Source organism: Penicillium canescens, assembly GCF_028828765.1.
Source record: "Penicillium canescens strain IBT 15451 chromosome Unknown utg000011l_segment0_segment0, whole genome shotgun sequence".
Classification (NCBI taxonomy): Eukaryota; Fungi; Ascomycota; class Eurotiomycetes; order Eurotiales; family Aspergillaceae; genus Penicillium; species Penicillium canescens.
In genome coordinates this window covers 1,561,557-1,577,222 of record NW_026703973.1, presented here as the reverse complement: position 1 = coordinate 1,577,222, position 15,666 = coordinate 1,561,557, and the positions used below count along the sequence as shown (strand labels likewise).

Here is a 15,666-nt window from a genome sequence, read left to right as displayed (position 1 = left end):
GATATGACAGGAGAAAAAGGGGGTGTGTAAGTGTAAATCAAATCAAGATAGATAATCAATGTACAAGTTTTGGCGAAGAGGAACAAAATCAAACAAAAACGTAAGCAAAAAACGGGGTGGTATCAAATCCGAAAACACGCAAACATCGATCAACATGGGGATGAAGCCGAAAGATATGATATGTATGTCGAGACAGGGGGAATATGGTAGATATAATGAGAGGAGAGAAATTGAGAATTGGAGGAGAGGTGAGTGGGAGAGGCAGCGCTGTAAGCAACGAAGAACGCAGGAGATAAGGTGGCAAGATCTGATAATAGAAAGGGAACAAAAGAAACAGAACCAGAACCAGAACCAGAAACTCAAGACAAATTTATACGGGAGAAGATCAACAGCTAACGGCTTCTGTTATCACTCATGCTCAGCAGGACTCGGACTCAGCTCGTCCTCGCCTTCTCCTTCACCTTCAAGCTCAGCCTCCTCGTCCTCATCTTCAGCCTCAGCAATCTGAGGCCCAAAGGGACCATCATCCGTGCCCTTCGGTGAAGCTGAAACCATCCCATCAACGGTACTCTCGTTCTCATCGAAGTGCCCCTCCTCATAATTCGCCGGCTCGGCATCATGATCGTAGCTTGAGCGACGAAGCAGAGGCGGAGTCTTTGGTGGTTCAGGGACGGGGACATCCTTACGAACAGAGCCCCGTCTCGGGGTAGAAGTGAAGCCTCTCAAGGGCCGCGTCTCGGCGAAACGCGTAGCAGCGCTGGTCTGGGGTGCGTTTTGGCGGACGTGGGAGCTTGGGGGTGTCAGGAGGCCGGAGAGGAAGGTACCGGCGTTACTGGGCTTCGATGGGGTCTGGTCGGATGGAGCTGTGGCGTTGTCGCGGGCCTTGCGCCAGTTTCCCCACGCTGCGGCTGCGGCGAGAGGAAGAGAGCGGGGTGAGGCGGCGAGGTCTGAGAGGGATGGGAGAGCGCCGGACGTCATGCGTTCCTTTTCTTGCTGTTGCATTTGGAGGTTGGCCTTGAGACGGATGGCTGCGTCGCGGACGGCGTGTTGGTTGAATGAGGGCTGCGAGACGGTCTTGATAATATCCTGTAGATCGTCGATGCGGACGCCTAGAAGCTCGCGTAACCAGGTGATTTCAGTGTCCCGCTCCTTGATCTTGGTTGGTGCATCCTTATCCATCGTGGAAATCTCCTGCTCGAGTTCCTCGATGCGGGTCTCGCGCTGCTGGAGCTGATCCTGGAGCACGAAGATTGATTCACGCAGAGCCTGAGGGGAGATCCGCTCGGGTTCTCCAGATCCCTTGCTGAAAGACATTGAAGGCGTCGCCCGAGAATGCGAGGGCGCTGGAGTTGGGGCCGATGATGGAACAGGGCTTGCCTTGGCACTATGAGCTGCCTCAGCAGCAGCACGAGCAGCAGACTGAGCAATCTCGAGCTTCTCCTCAAGATGCTGCACCCGCTCCTGGAAGTGCTTGGCCTTGTCCTCCGCCAGAGAGACGCGCTCGTTGGTATGGTGCTCACCGCGCTGGCGATCCTCTGAAGAATTGTGCAGAGCGCGTGCGTGACGCTCACGCAGGTCATTGAGAACCCGCTCGTGCATCTTGCGCGTCTCGTCGATGGCAAGGTCCTTGGCAGCCAAAGCGGTGACCTTGGAGTCCCTGGCCTCCTCCAGGAGGAGTTCATAACGCTCCCGGGCGGTATCAGTATCCATGCGATTATTGTCAAGCTGAGACTGCAGACGAATAATCTGAGCCTCGAGCTCGGCGCGAACAATGTTGACCTGACTGTTGGAAGCCTCCAAGTCTGCCTCTAGTGAGGTACGAGTACGCTGGATTTCCACACGGCTGCTCTCACGAGCTTCGGAGAACTCACGCTCGAAGCGGCCAGCCTTCAATTGCAGATCGTGGTTCTCGGCCCGGAGACTGGTGATCAGATCCTCCAGTCTACCGTTCTCCTGCTGGCTTTGTTCATAGAGGAACTTAAGCTTGGCAGATTCCCGCTCCTGCTTCTCGAGCTCGCGGATATCCTCCTCGAGCTTCTCGCGAAGCTTAAGCTCGCGGGCATGAGAGGCGCGCAGCTCGTTATTCTTGGCAATTTGATCCTCTTCCTTCCTGCGCCAGGAAGCCTGGTCACGAGTAACATCGGCAGTCAGGCTGATCATGTCATCTTGGAGACGGTCGAACTTCTCAGTGAGGTTCTGGCGAGAGACCATGCTGTCTTCAATGCGAGTCCTCAGGTGATCGATAGTCTCATGGAGAGACTTATTCTCACCCTTGACGACATCAAGCTGACGACGGAAGTTATCACTAGAAACACGGTACTCATCTAGAGTGCCCTCTAGCGCGATGTTCTTTGTGGACAGCTCGGCGATAGTGACCTTGAGAGTCTCGGTCTCTTCTGCAAGAGACTCAGCGCGGAACTGCATCTTCTCGAAGTGGGGAATCTTCTCTTCCTTGAACTGAAGAAGACGAGACTCGGCATCTTCAGCGGCAGCACTGTGACGGGCAGCATCCTCCTCAGCATACTTCAGGAGCCGCTGAAGCTCAGTCATAGAGTCCTGAGCCTGGCGGCGATCCTTGTACTCCTGGTCGGCGCGCTCATCAGCGAGACGCAGCATGCTCTTGAGTCCATCAATCTGAAGCATCAGACTGTCAGCACCGATCTCCTCGGCCTCTGACAGGCGTGGAGTCAACTGGGCCTGGTGAGCCAATTGCTTGGCCATCATTTCCTCGACGATCTCACGCATATCACCGACGGGATCCTGAGCAAGCTTCTTGATAGTCAGAGCCTGCAGTTCAGCAATGCTCTCCTTAAGCTGGGACATCTCGCTGTGGCTGGAATGTGGCGCCACGCGCTGAGGAATGTCGTGAGTGATCAGGGCTTCCATGACGACGTTCTTGAGCATTTCCAGCTTGCGCTCTCTAAGGTTGTGGGGCGACCGATCTCTAACAGAGGCGGTCTCATGCTCACTATCATCTTCATCATCAGCATCGCTGTCCTCCATTTCGGCGGAGGTGCTGCGAAAGACGCGTCGGCTTGAAGCACCAGTGGCAATGGAAGCCACGGACTGCTGGATGACAGCCAGAGCACGCTCCATGGGGCCCAGGCGATCATCAATGGCGGAGCCGACAAGGTCGTTGATGCGACGGTCGAAGAAGCGGTTACGGTTCATGAACTTCTCGTCTTCACCCTCAGAGATCATGTCATCCCAGTCGCTGACGTGGTCATTCTCAGTGACAAGCTGGCGAACAGGGGACTGGAGACGAGAGATGAGGCTCTTCTGAGGAGAGAAGGTAGCGTTGCTGTTGGCATCGATGTCCGAGCCAAGCTTGGGGATGGAGAGCTTGTAAGTCTTGGGGGCACCGCCGGGACTGGGACTAGGGGCTTCGCTTCGGGCCTCTGCAGAGCCAAACGGCTGCTCCTTTGTGGGACCACCCATGGACTCTGTGATGTGTTCCGGTCGCTGTTGGAAGGGAGTCATATGGGCGGGAGTCGCATAGGCGGGAGTGATGCGTCTTTCAATTCCAACATCCGAGTCATCATTGAGCTGCTCCATGATTGCGTTCAACTCTTCATCATCAGGCGAGTCGTTTTCAGAGTCCCAGTGGAATCCAAGACCCTTAGGTTCACGAGTGATGATTTCTGGGTTCTCAGTAGATTGAGTGTCCGCCTCAGGCTGAACGGGAGAGGCTGCCTTCTTGGGTGGGCTAGCAGCAAAGCGAGAAGCCATAAGGCCGCCTTGAGGCTTCGCAGCAGGCTTCTTCACAGGGGTCTCAAGAGGCATTTCCTCAACAGCCTTCTCCTCAACGGGCTTCTGTTCGGAGAAGCTAGAAGGCTTGACTGATGTAGGAACAAAGTTTGAAACAGCGGGCTTGAACTCGAATGGTGGAGCTGTGGGCGAGAGCATGGTGCTCTTGATAGAACTCTTGGATCCTTGAGGAGCATGGTCAGGACCCTTTGCGGGGGCGGCTTCATCCGCAGCAGGCTGCTTCGGCTCACGCTCTTCGATGAGGATATCCTTGGGCTCTTCAGCGGGCTTCTCCTGGACAGGCGAGGCAGCATTGGATCTGTTTTCGGCTTCGTTCTTTGCATCGAACAAGGTCCAGGTATCAGCCTCGCTGGCAGGGGTGTCTCTGCGCTCGACAGGGTTCTTCTCATCGGGCATGGCGTTCTCCTTGCCTTCAGCGACAGAGTGGAGGGTCTTAGAAAATTGGACATTGCCCGTCTCGCCCAGAGGATGGGTCGAGATGCTGTATCTAGCCTCGCCTTCAGCGTGTCCCACACCACGGCGAGCACGCTTGTGACGATCAGTAGGAACAGGCCGGCCATGAATGTCATCTTCGTGGGTTTGTTCACCCTCCTTTTTCTCCTGCTCATTCTCATCCGGCCGGACAATGGGAATAGCCTTGGACTGCTTCGAGGGCTTGGAGATCTCGTTGATATCAATATCGCCGAAGATCTTGGTACGGTTGGGCGAGGGCTGGTCGGAGCTGGCGGTCGACTGGAGGCTAGCAGAGGGGTTGAACACAGGAGCATCCACGTTGAATGATGCGGCAGAGAACTTGAAGCCACCAGTATTGTTACGTGGCTCAGACTGAGCCGGGCCATTCGTGCTGGTACCAGGCTCGAAGGCGGGAGGCGGAGCAAAGCCAAAACCTTGCTGGCCCATGCCGCCAAACTGGAATGCATTGTTACCAAAAGGCACAGGCTGAGCACCGAAAGATGCTGAAGGATCGAATTCCTTGGCCTCCACGTTGAGGGATGAAGTCGAGAGCTGCGAGCGATGGCCGTGGTAGGAGTTTCCGCTGGGCTGGGTCTCATGCCACCGGCCTTGGTTGGGTATGGCACCACGGGTTTGTGGGGTTCCGGAAACACTGGGGTTGGTATCGAGATCAGAGCCGTCGTGACCGTTGTGCTGGTATTGCTCGTAGAATTGGTTGGGATGCTGGGAGAAAGAGTGAGACGCCTGACGAGAGCCGTCTTGGGGATGCTGCTGGTCGTGTGGTAACGCCCAGCGCGACTTGAGCATGCTAGCATTGAGACCGGCATGGTTGACATCACGGTAGTCATCTTCTAATTGCCGGTCGATTGAGTCTTCCAGGTGGTAGTCGGAATGTGTCATCTGGTCCAATCCTCTCTGAAGGGTCTCGCTGAGATTATGGCCATGTCCACGAGGCGTGGGGTGAGCAATTTCGACATTAGATGCGTGGAAGTGGTCCGGATGCCCGTTGACAGGGGTCTGAGGGGTTTGGTATGGCAGACCCTCCTGGTGCATGTCCGGGTGCATACCATGACCGAATTGATCATCGAAGACACCTTTGTCATTGAACCCGGCATGGAAGGAACCTTGCTCGTGCATTGGCGAGACAGGCGAGAGCATGGATGCAAACTGGCCCATTGCACCTGGGCCTCCCGAAGAGCTTGCCTGTCGGGCATTGATGAAGCCTTGTGGAGTCATGGAGCCCTGGGCAGGAGGTGTAGGCTGGAATTGGAATGGGTATCCTCCCATCATATTTTGTTCCACGCCCATGTATGGAGTCTGGATCAAAGGCGAAGCCATAGAACCCAAACCAGGGGTAGGAATTGAAGGTTGACCGAATGGAGAGAATGTATGAAGTTGACCAAGAGGGTTGCTCGCAGCTGATCCAGTAGGAATTGGTGGCGATGCCACAAGACCCGGGAAAGGAGTGTTGCTCTGATTGACAGAGTAATCAGGCGAAATGGATGGTTCGGGCTCAGGGTCACCAAACGATACTCCGAGAGCTCGTAGCTTCTCCTCTTGAAGATTGGCGACATAAGCATCCCAAACGGCCCTATCGGGGAAGTTGACGACTAGCTGTTGTACCTTCGATTCCTCGTGAAGCTCGTATGGTTCGGGGTAAAGGGGTCGGCTCAGACCTCCCAGAGCCGTTGTTTCAGAGGGATCCTCAGAATCGCCAATGGTGAACCCACGGATATCGTATCCTTCATCCTCCCATTTTTGCATCCGCTGTTTGACGTCTTCAGGTGTCAAGAGACTGTAACTAGATCCATCCGAGCCTCTTTTATCCTCCAAGGGCAATTCAATTATGCAGGCTTTCCCTCGCCAATTGAGCTTCTTCTTCCGTCGAGGAGTTTGGGTAGCTGATCTGCTGACTTCCGAAGCCTGTGTTTTCAGGGGACGCGGGCTGGACTGTTCTGTGTTTGCTGACGGGCTGTCGTTCGCATCTGTCGGTGGGGGAGGAAGCGGCTTTTCTACCGGCGAATTCGCCTCCATGGTAGGTTGTATGTCCGACATATTGTTCTGTGGGGGATCTTTATCGTAAGCAAAACCCCAGAAATCCTCCTGGCGCAAAGTATCCGCGCGTTTATGCAGAGCTTTCTTGGCTTTCGCACGAGCCGCGGCTTTCCTGCCAACAAAGTCAGAAAGCGTAGGCGTCTTCAGGAGATCGTCGTTGCGAAAATCGTCCTCCAGACCAAGCCAGTCGTCTGAAGCGTCGTCTGCAAATGTATTCTGCGCAGTAAAGAAGGAAGGCGCTTCACTACCAGAGTCGTCACTGAGCCAATTGCTGCGTTCAGTCCTCGGCTGACCAGTGAGATACTGATTGATCCAATCCTGGGTAAAATCGCGAATGGATTTCTCGCCGTTCTGACCAGCAAGTTCCCGCTCCGCGGTCTCAAGCGTATCGTTTGTCGCACTCGATCTCCGAAACTCGGTGTAGTTGGCTACCGACTGAACGGGGGAGTTATCTCCAGATTGGTGATCGACACCGGTGAGTTGGCTTTGGGTCACTGATAGTCTCCGCGAGCTCGGTGCAGCATACGGGGACCCCCAAGCAGTGGTGTAGTAGATACTGCTTTCTGGCCTCCGATTGACAGGTGACGACGTCAGAGAATCGCCGTTCCGGTATGTGGATAGGAATGGCAGCGGCGGGGGATCGAGGCTGATGCTCTGCGGTGAGGTATGTTGACCGGGGGAACCGACGGTCGACGGGCTCGAGTCTCCTGATGGAGAGGACAAGAGCAGGGCCGGAGCCAGGCGCGGTTGATCGCGTTCAGGGCGCGTGTCTCGTTGAAATGGTGGGGAAGAGGCTGAGATGGAGACGGAGGGATCTAGATCTGCAGAATCCATCCAACGCGGTTAGATTCGCATATTTGGAGGGGTGATTGCAAGGGGAGGAATGATCAAGTTGAAATCGCGTGGAAGAGACCTCCATGGGAAACTCCGCAGGGGTCACTCCAATTCCTATGGGGAAATTAAGTGACACTCACCTTCCGTGTCGACTCCTGCAGCAAGCACTTGCTTGCCGCTCCGCTTATCGTCCAGAATGTTGACGCATGGAAATCCAACCGGATTCAGGGACCAGTGGCAGGACAACCTGGGGATGACAGGCTGTTGAGTGGTACGTGTATACGTTGAAGTCTGAACGCGAGAACAGGGGAAAATTTGGCCTTAACGTCAGTGGATCGTGGGTACTGGGTACCTACTAGAGCGTGGGTAGCGCGTGCTAATGCGGTGTACAGGGTACTTTGAGTCCGGTGGAATCCGACGTCTCTTACTCGTCCAACAATGACCGAGGCCGTTGAGGCGCGTCCCAATTGAAGCCCTCCACGCTACGCATTTAGGCCCAAATTTGACCCTTACTGCAGATCCAAGGGGAACTTGACCGCCACACTGGATGTGTCTATTCTTTTTACAAAGTCCCTTGCTGGGTTTCACATCAACAATAAGTTATCAGTATCAACAGTATGAAAGTAGTTCATCGAAGTAAACAAAGAACATTTCAGGGGTAAAAGGACCATGGGACTGCAGACCACGTGATAGGCCCCAGTTCGGGAGTGGCAGCCAATCAGAGGATACTATTGCTACAGTACCTAGAAGGTCAGTCGTGAATAACTACATAGAACGTGGAAACCTGTATCTTGTAGTCTGAAATTAAATTTCAGTCCCAAATGCATACATCTGAAAGAAACTATCTACTAAAAAGACCGATGCTAATCTCCCAATCTACGGACAGGAGGTGTCGAACTTGGTCTTGCGGTCGGCAGTGAACAGACCCCAGTGCTGCTCATCCTTGAGCTCACCGTTGTCACCCTTGGTGTCGGGCTTCCAGGACTCATCAAAGGCCTCAAAGTAGAAGAGATCTACACCCCAGTCCAGCATACCGCAGACACCAGTCTTCCAGAAGTTCTCAGCATTCTTGGTGCCAGCCTTGGCGGCCTCATAGTCCGAACCACCATCGGTGGGCCAGCCAGTCTCGCCGTTGACAATGTTGATCTTGTTGGCGTTGTCACCGGCAACCTTCTGGATGTGCTCCATGGCACCGGCCATGTCATCGAAGTAAGTCTGGTAGGCCTTGTCGGCAGCAGTGCCCTGCCAGTACGCAAAGGCGTTGGCCAAACTACAATATGTCAGCGTTGAGAATTGATGTTGTGTACTGTATGTACTTACACATAAGTCACAATGGGCTCCTGGGTGAACAGATCGTCGCCGGTACCGTCGGCGAGCTTGTTCCAGCTGTCAGCGGTACCAACAAGGATACCCTCGGGGACACCGTCCATGACATGCTTGATGTAGGCGTGGAGCTGGGGTCCGGTCAGATCACCGCGGTAGAGAGTCTCGGAGCCAACGGTGATGGCGTGGATGACGTCCTCGTGACCGGGGATGGCCTTCTGGATGGCGGACCAGTCCTTGGCGAAGGAAGGCTCCGAGAGCAGGTCATTGGTATCGGTGGGCTTGCCGACCCTGTAGAGAAGGAAAAATGCGTCAGAGCAGTCTCAATGTGGTGGGATAAATCCTCCAGACTTACCACATGCCCAAAACAACCTTGAAGCCCTTGTTCTTCGCGGCAGGCAGGATATTCTGGGGAGTGTCACACTCGGTACCGGAGTAGGTACGGACGAGGGTGGACATGTCCTTCAGAGCGTCGAAGTCGGCTTCATAGTCGCTGGTGGACTTGCAAGTGCCATCGGCGTTCTTGTCACCGAGGGAGAAACCCAGAGTGCCCTTGGCGGAAACGAGGGCCGGGGCAGCAGCCAGGAGAGAGAGGATACCAGCACGCATGATGAAAAGTAGAGAAAGAGAGTGTGGAAAAGAATGCCAGAGAAGAAAGTAAATGAGCGTGGAGGCAACTCTTATAAAGGCAGTACGTCAGAAAGAAAAATGGAGAACGGGAGTTGGGGGAAAGTCAGGGTTCGGACCCTGAGGGTCTTGGAGTCTGGGACCTGCATAGGGGCAGACCGTGTACTACGCTATTCTGGGATCCAACCACTGGGTCTGGACTCCCTCCGGTGGCGTGGTCTTCACCATTGAAGGTTAAGTTAACTTAACTGTCTCGTTACTTTGACTTTGTACTACAGTTAAGATTGATTTATTACCCTAATCTCCAAGCTTCTTCTTTTGTTCCTGGCTTTTTCTCTTTCTCCCCTTCAAGCGGCTCCGTTGTCCGCTCTCCGCGCATCTACCCATACCCTCCTCACCATACAATGCCATAAAAGTCGTGATGTCACCTCAAAACCAACTCCAGATCAACCCTGGAAAAGGGTCCTCCACGGTGGAGAATTCGGGCAAACAATAGCAGCAAGTTGCTCACCGCCCACGGCCGCACCGCTCCGATGTGCCTCGGAAAAGAGAACCGCAGGACGGTGTATTTTGGATTGGACTTTCTATGGCTCGCATGTTGGCCAAATGGGATCTCTTTAAAGAGATCCCATGGATTTCTCTGTGTTCGCCTCTTCAACACGCTGACCCAGATCATGAAATGGCCCGACCCTGTGTCCCTTGCGGCCGAAACGTGATACGTCGTTCAAGGGGTTTTGCAATTAGCAACTCATTGTCGTCAGACAGGTTCTCGAACGTCTGCAGAGGATTCTGTAATGTTCCAACCTAATTAGGGAAAGATTACCCTGCGGTAAGCGTAGTTATTATGGATGTCCAGCTAGGATCGATTCTGCCTCACATTCTTACATCTTGCTTTTTCTTACAATCACTTTACGAAAAGCAGAATTTCGAGAATTTCAGCTGACAGTGTGTCCATTAAACTTCCAAAGAATAAAAATAAAAAATGAAAATAACCTGCTAGATGCACGTGGAAATAGATCGGCGATGTAGATTATCGACCTAGGATAACAAAGCTATATCATGCACCATTGATCTACAACTATAGTATAACAATCCTGCAGACACAAAAAACAGCAGCACCCTCTTTACTTTCCCTTATATCTATCCTGCCCATTCCCATTCCCATTCCCATTCCCCTTACACCAAACCCAAATCCCCTTACACCAAAACCAAGTCTCAATACACCCAACAGCGCCCAGAAAAACCACCAAAAAGATCCTCACATTCCTCCCAATCCTGAGAGACTGAATGTCCACACCCGGCAGTTCCGTATCAACCGGTCCGGCATCGCCCGGCGATGTTCTAGATCTAGAACCGGACCCCGGGTTGGAATCGGAATCGAAATCGGACTTTGGGGTTAGAGGGTTCTTCTTTGGATGTGCTGCTTGTGTGGAGAAACCGTATGCGCCTCCTCTGCGATATGGTACATGTGTTGGTAGAGACGTTGGCCAGACCCTGGGGATCCATAGGGCCGAGGTGTGGCGGGGTGGGGATGGTGGGTTTCTTATCCTTGGTACTTGGACGTGGATATGGAGACGTTGGGCCTGGGGGCGGAAGGAGGTTATGGCTGGGTTGGGGTGGAGTATAGGCATGGTATTGTTGGATGGGTAGGATGTACGGTGTATTCAGACAGTTGGACTAGAAATGGGATGGAGGTCGGTTGCTGGCGGGTTTGATATGTACTGCGTTTTAAGTTAACGTTACATGTATATGCCTGACACGTGAGAAGTGTCAGATGGAAGTGCTCAGCTGACCGTACCCTGATACATTTATACATCCCCCGCATCGAGAGTCCAGCTTGGAAAGTGGGAGGCATGTAGTTTTAGGAGTTAATTGGCTTGAAGTATGGCATCTACGTCGTGATGGCTATTCTTTGTACAGCCTGGTCATTGCTTACGTTTTCCGATGAGGACAACCTTGGACCTCAAACTCTCTTACGTGTAGTACAGGCTGGTGAACCCTAAGCGGCGGCTTTCAACGTATGATTTACAGGTATGCGTTCGGTAGGCTTAGATTGAGCCTGGCTGGTGGTACAAAGCCTCCAGAAGTGCCCTCGTCGACAAGCTGACTTGGTATGTTCAAGGGGTAGGCTGTGTACTAGTATGCGTAGTAGAGCTGCGTGGTATATCTGTGAAAGGCGTGCATAAGCATCGGCCTAGCTACAATGGCAAGGATCATGCATACACATGCCAGCCTTAACAATACGTGATACAGATACTGGTCAAAAGTATCTTCCACTCCACTTTCCGGCCACCACCCTCAATATATATATCTACTTTTTGCAACACTATACCACCATACTTTAGACCAATTACCTCGAGTAAAACATATGAATAAGCTTAATATTTTGTATAATAACCCTTAGCCTTTCGTATAGCTCTTAAACGTCTCCCTATCATTAAAATCAAGCTATCTATTTGCCTACGATATTGCCTGCTAGGCACTCCTTTCTTCCCCTATCAATAAGCCTTAGAAAAAGCTTTAAAAAAGCATCGTTCTTAACCACCGCTACCCGGGTTCGATTGGGTTTAAATCAGGTAAGTGCGCGGGGTAATCCTCGACGTATACTGCGTGGGTTTCAAACCACCCCTACATACCGTAGCGAAATAAAACCTCACGTTATGTGGTATAGATTAGTATTAGCCTTTGCGAGCATCGAAATATACGATATCGCGGTATATCCGCGTCGGGTAAGTCCTCGTCTCGACTTATAATACTAACTCTATACGGCCTCCTAGCTAGATTCTAGCTTGAACTATTTACGAAATATCCTTTACGTAGACCTTTGTATTTACTAGATCGCAGCGGAAGCCTTCCGAACGGAAGCACTATTATAATCTAAAGTTCGAGGTTCGTTACACCGACCACTCGTCCGCAAAAATCCACTATTAAAAGCTTTCTCGCTACTATTTTCTTATAAATCTAAGATCTTTCCGAGTAAGGACCTTTCTAATTAGCATTTTCTTTTTTAACAGGTATTTTGAGAGCCCGAATCGCTCTAAAATCCGCTATATAGTTGATCGAGACGGGTGCATATAGGTAGGGCCGAGTGGGAAGATTTTGAACCCCCATGTATCATTCAAAAAGATAGACCCCTCACATTATACATACACGAAGCCCTGCACCTGGTGAGGGGAGGGGATATGATGGGACTCGGCGACAATATTCGCCAGACAGGAATACTGTAATACAAAGATGGAACTCTATGTGGTTTGTGAAAAGGAAAACAGATGCAACTGGCTATTTCCAGTTTTCCAGGAGAGTCCCACGAGGGCAGTGTCATGTCGTAACCGGAAGTTTCCCTTTGCCCCAAAAACGCCAACTAGCTTAAAAATCACAGCAAAATGTTCTTCTCGCGGCGGAGTGTCTCTTTCAGCGCCGTGAGTTGGATGACTGCTACGGTTTGTCGAGGGACAGATCCGGGGAGTTCGACCAGAGCCTTGCGCATGAGGACGAGACCGATTTGGCCGAAGAATCCTAGGATTCGCTCTGGGGAGGACCGGAGGAGAGAGCCCAGGAGGATGATCTGCGTTTCCTGCAGTTCTGATGGTGGGATGGCTAGGATCTTGGTAATTGAGTCCCAGAACATGGTGTTAGGAAAGGGGTTTTTGCGGGCTGTTTTTCCGAAGTTGCGCAAGGTGATGGCTGCATATCCGGATCCCAGGGCAGTCATCCGATCCAAGTGTGCTTGCTCGCTGATGAAGGGACCGCCGGCTTCTTCACGCGACCAGCCTAGGGCACGGCGTCCGGAATCTGTCTTGTCGTTGCCGGTAAATCCCCATAGGGCGGGGCAGACTACTCGGAACTTGGCCATCAAAATGTCAGAAAGGGGGATTCCTTTGTACATTAAACCATCCTGAGAAAAGATCTGCGCTGCCATGATGCCAATCGGCTCGGCATGGCCTGGGTTGAGAGCCGCTTCGGTGATGAGCGCGGATACCAACGCCTTCGCGTAGATGTTCAAAGCGTATATCAATAGAGCGGAAATTTTATGTTCTGAGCCCGCCATCTCAGTGGGTGGGAACGCGATGAATCGTTGAACATCAACCGAGGGTTCTGGGATTGCAGCGGCCTTTTCGAGCTCGGACTTAATTTGGGCAAGCTGGTCGAGGCGGAAAGTTAGTATACAGATAGACTTGTAGGGAATGGAAAGGTGCATCAACTCACCTGGTTAGTGTTAGCACCCTTGCCGGCACGGAGTTGACCAACGGACTTCCTGATCGTCCGACGCAGATCTCCAATGTATTTTTTCATCTCTGGATTCTTTTTGCTTTCGCCAACCAGCCACGCGCGGAACTCTTTGAGAACCTTATGAAGTTCAACATAGCGCTGCTGAACACCGAGTTCTTTTTCAGAGAGGCGTCCAGCTCCGAGCTTTTGCTGCTGCTCACTGCGGGCCTGTTGGTCGGCTTCTTCCTTGGCCTTTTGCGCATCCTGTTCTGCCTTGCGCTTCTGGGCCTCGGCTGCCTCGCGCTCTTTGCGCTGCTTTTCTTCAATGGCGGCCTTGCGCGCGTTTTCAGCCTCCTGGGCCTTGCGAGCTTCCTCGGCCTTGGCTTTCTCCTTAGCTTGACGTTCTGTCTCAACACGCGCGGCTTCTTCCTGCTCGCGTCGCAGCTTTTCAGCCTTTTCCTTCTCAATCCGTTCTTTTTCTTTGCGGGCGGCTTCTTCCCGCTGGCGCTGCGCTTCTTCCTCTTCGCGAAGGTGCGCTCTCAGAGTAGCCTCGGCCTCTTCGCGGATATGGTTATGGTGGGCTGCTGCCTCATCGAGAGCGGCATTGTGAATAGCTTCGGTTTCACGATCCTTGCGGTCGAGCTCATTCTCGTAGGCAGTGCGCTCATATTCATGGACCTTCTTCAAGTCAGCATTGAAGATCTTGACGCTCTCGAGGCCTTGAATAAGCTCTTGCATGATCTGCCGCGAGGGGCTGTCCAGCGCGGAGCTGTCCAAAGGTGGCACATAGCGGACTGTCATTGTGCTGTGGAATGTGAATGGAGAGGTTGGGAGTTCGACGACAGATGAGACGTCTATGTTGCGTGGATATGCAGAGGGAGAGGATCGGAGGAAAGAGCGAGTCTGGGAATTGGTGGAAGCGTCGAGGTCACAGGAGGTTGCGTAGTAAGGATAAAGTGAGTGACAGATTATATCACAGTATCGAATATGGCGGGGTCCGAATGATCAGGCCCATTTCTAGAGCTGCAGGTCACAGTGATTCTGGTGCCTGATCGGATCCCCAGGCGAGGGCTTCGTAATTGCAACCAGCAGAAGCAGCCTCGGAGTCGAATGTTGCAAGGCCTTAGAGGATCCAAAAGTGGAAGCTCACGGAGGACAAAGCGCGATGCACGCGTCTTATGATTACGGGATTCGAGGCGCGTCCAAAAGGGAAGGATGTGACATGAAGACCGCGGCTATGTGAAGTCAGCAAAACGCGTCGCGAAACCCATTGAGCCAGCCAAGTGCTATACCATGTAGCTGTTGAAGCCCAAGGAAAATAAATTACCAACATCGGGCTGAGTCAGCACTGGTTCCCTGGTTCGAGTGTTGCATCACCATTTACATCATCCGGAGCTGCCTATCTAGCTATCCCTATAGTGTAGCTATAAGGAATGAGGAATATAAGTCTATATCTATGATATTATAGGGGCTGACTATGATAGTGGCAGTTCTGAGGGCACTTGCTTCTAAATGCCCTAAAATCCGCCAACTCACTAGTACAATATAGTATAGAGACCATCCCTGGAAGCCCCTAGGGTAACCCGAGGTAGCCATACATCCAATCCACAATCACTATGGAGTTCATGTAGTCGACTTGACTTTTCCATGCCATCACCATCCACCACCATCCGGTAGCAACGGCGATCATACGGTGTATGATGGATACTGGTTATGGTATTACCACACTCCACCTGTACTGTCTCACATTAATCTACGGTTAATCTATGTGATATCCACGTAATAAATCAGTTAGGTCATTTCCAAACCACCGCTTTCTTTTCCATACCACCCCACACCCTCTTTGTATCTCATCATAACCTCTTCTCTCTCTCTCCTTTCTCTCCCCTCCCCCCATCTCCCTCCATCCTTTTCTTTCCCCCCCATTCCTTGAATCAGTCGGTGTTGATATCGTCTATTCTATCTTTCCCTCTAATTTCAGTCTTTGCTGTCATTCTCTTCGATAGCCCCCGTCTTCGGTAACCCTGGACAAGCTCAGCTTTGTTCTCTAGAAGTCCCAATCTCTTCGGTTTCTGGAGCTTCTAATTTCGACTCCTTACCCTTTCCGTCGGTCGATACGGTCGTGCTTTCCAGCGTGGCAGCTTGAACCGCGAAACTCGGTCCTTCCATCTCCGAATCGAGCTCCCTTGACTTGGTTATCGCTCCAGGTCATATTTGGCGTGCAATTGATTCGACTGTCATTTTCGATCTGACCGCCTGTCAACCCTCACCGCTTGGCTGGCGAATAAAGAAGATCATCCCACGTTGGACATCGCAGACGTCATTTTGGAATGCTAGGGCTCAGAAGCCGTCATTAGTTTCTCAGGTAAGAGAACCACCGTGTCCCCGCAGGCATGC

At 52.3% G+C, this 15,666-nt stretch overlaps 3 protein-coding genes across 3 annotated transcripts; all 3 read right to left on the bottom strand.

Moving 5' to 3' along the window:
- Nucleotides 1-408: 408 nt before the first annotated feature.
- Nucleotides 409-7,110, bottom strand: N7446_013327 (putative myosin class II heavy chain (MHC); the record flags this gene model as incomplete). The annotated part of the gene is made up of 1 exon (XM_058522068.1): nucleotides 409-7,110. One exon carries the CDS (start codon nucleotides 7,108-7,110, stop codon nucleotides 409-411), a length of 6,702 nt encoding a protein of 2,233 aa, XP_058365545.1.
- Nucleotides 7,111-7,986: 876 nt separating this feature from the next.
- bgt1 (1,3-beta-glucanosyltransferase Bgt1) lies at nucleotides 7,987-9,042 on the bottom strand (the record flags this gene model as incomplete). Its single annotated transcript, XM_058522067.1, has 3 exons — nucleotides 7,987-8,380; nucleotides 8,431-8,724; nucleotides 8,789-9,042. The coding sequence occupies 3 exons, from the start codon at nucleotides 9,040-9,042 to the stop codon at nucleotides 7,987-7,989; spliced, it is 942 nt and encodes a 313-aa protein (XP_058365544.1).
- A 3,391-nt stretch (nucleotides 9,043-12,433) lies between these two features.
- On the bottom strand, nucleotides 12,434-14,070 carry N7446_013325 (putative RNA export mediator Gle1; the record flags this gene model as incomplete). The annotated part of the gene is made up of 2 exons (XM_058522066.1): nucleotides 12,434-13,201; nucleotides 13,267-14,070. 2 exons carry the CDS (start codon nucleotides 14,068-14,070, stop codon nucleotides 12,434-12,436), a joined length of 1,572 nt encoding a protein of 523 aa, XP_058365543.1.
- Nucleotides 14,071-15,666: the final 1,596 nt, after the last annotated feature.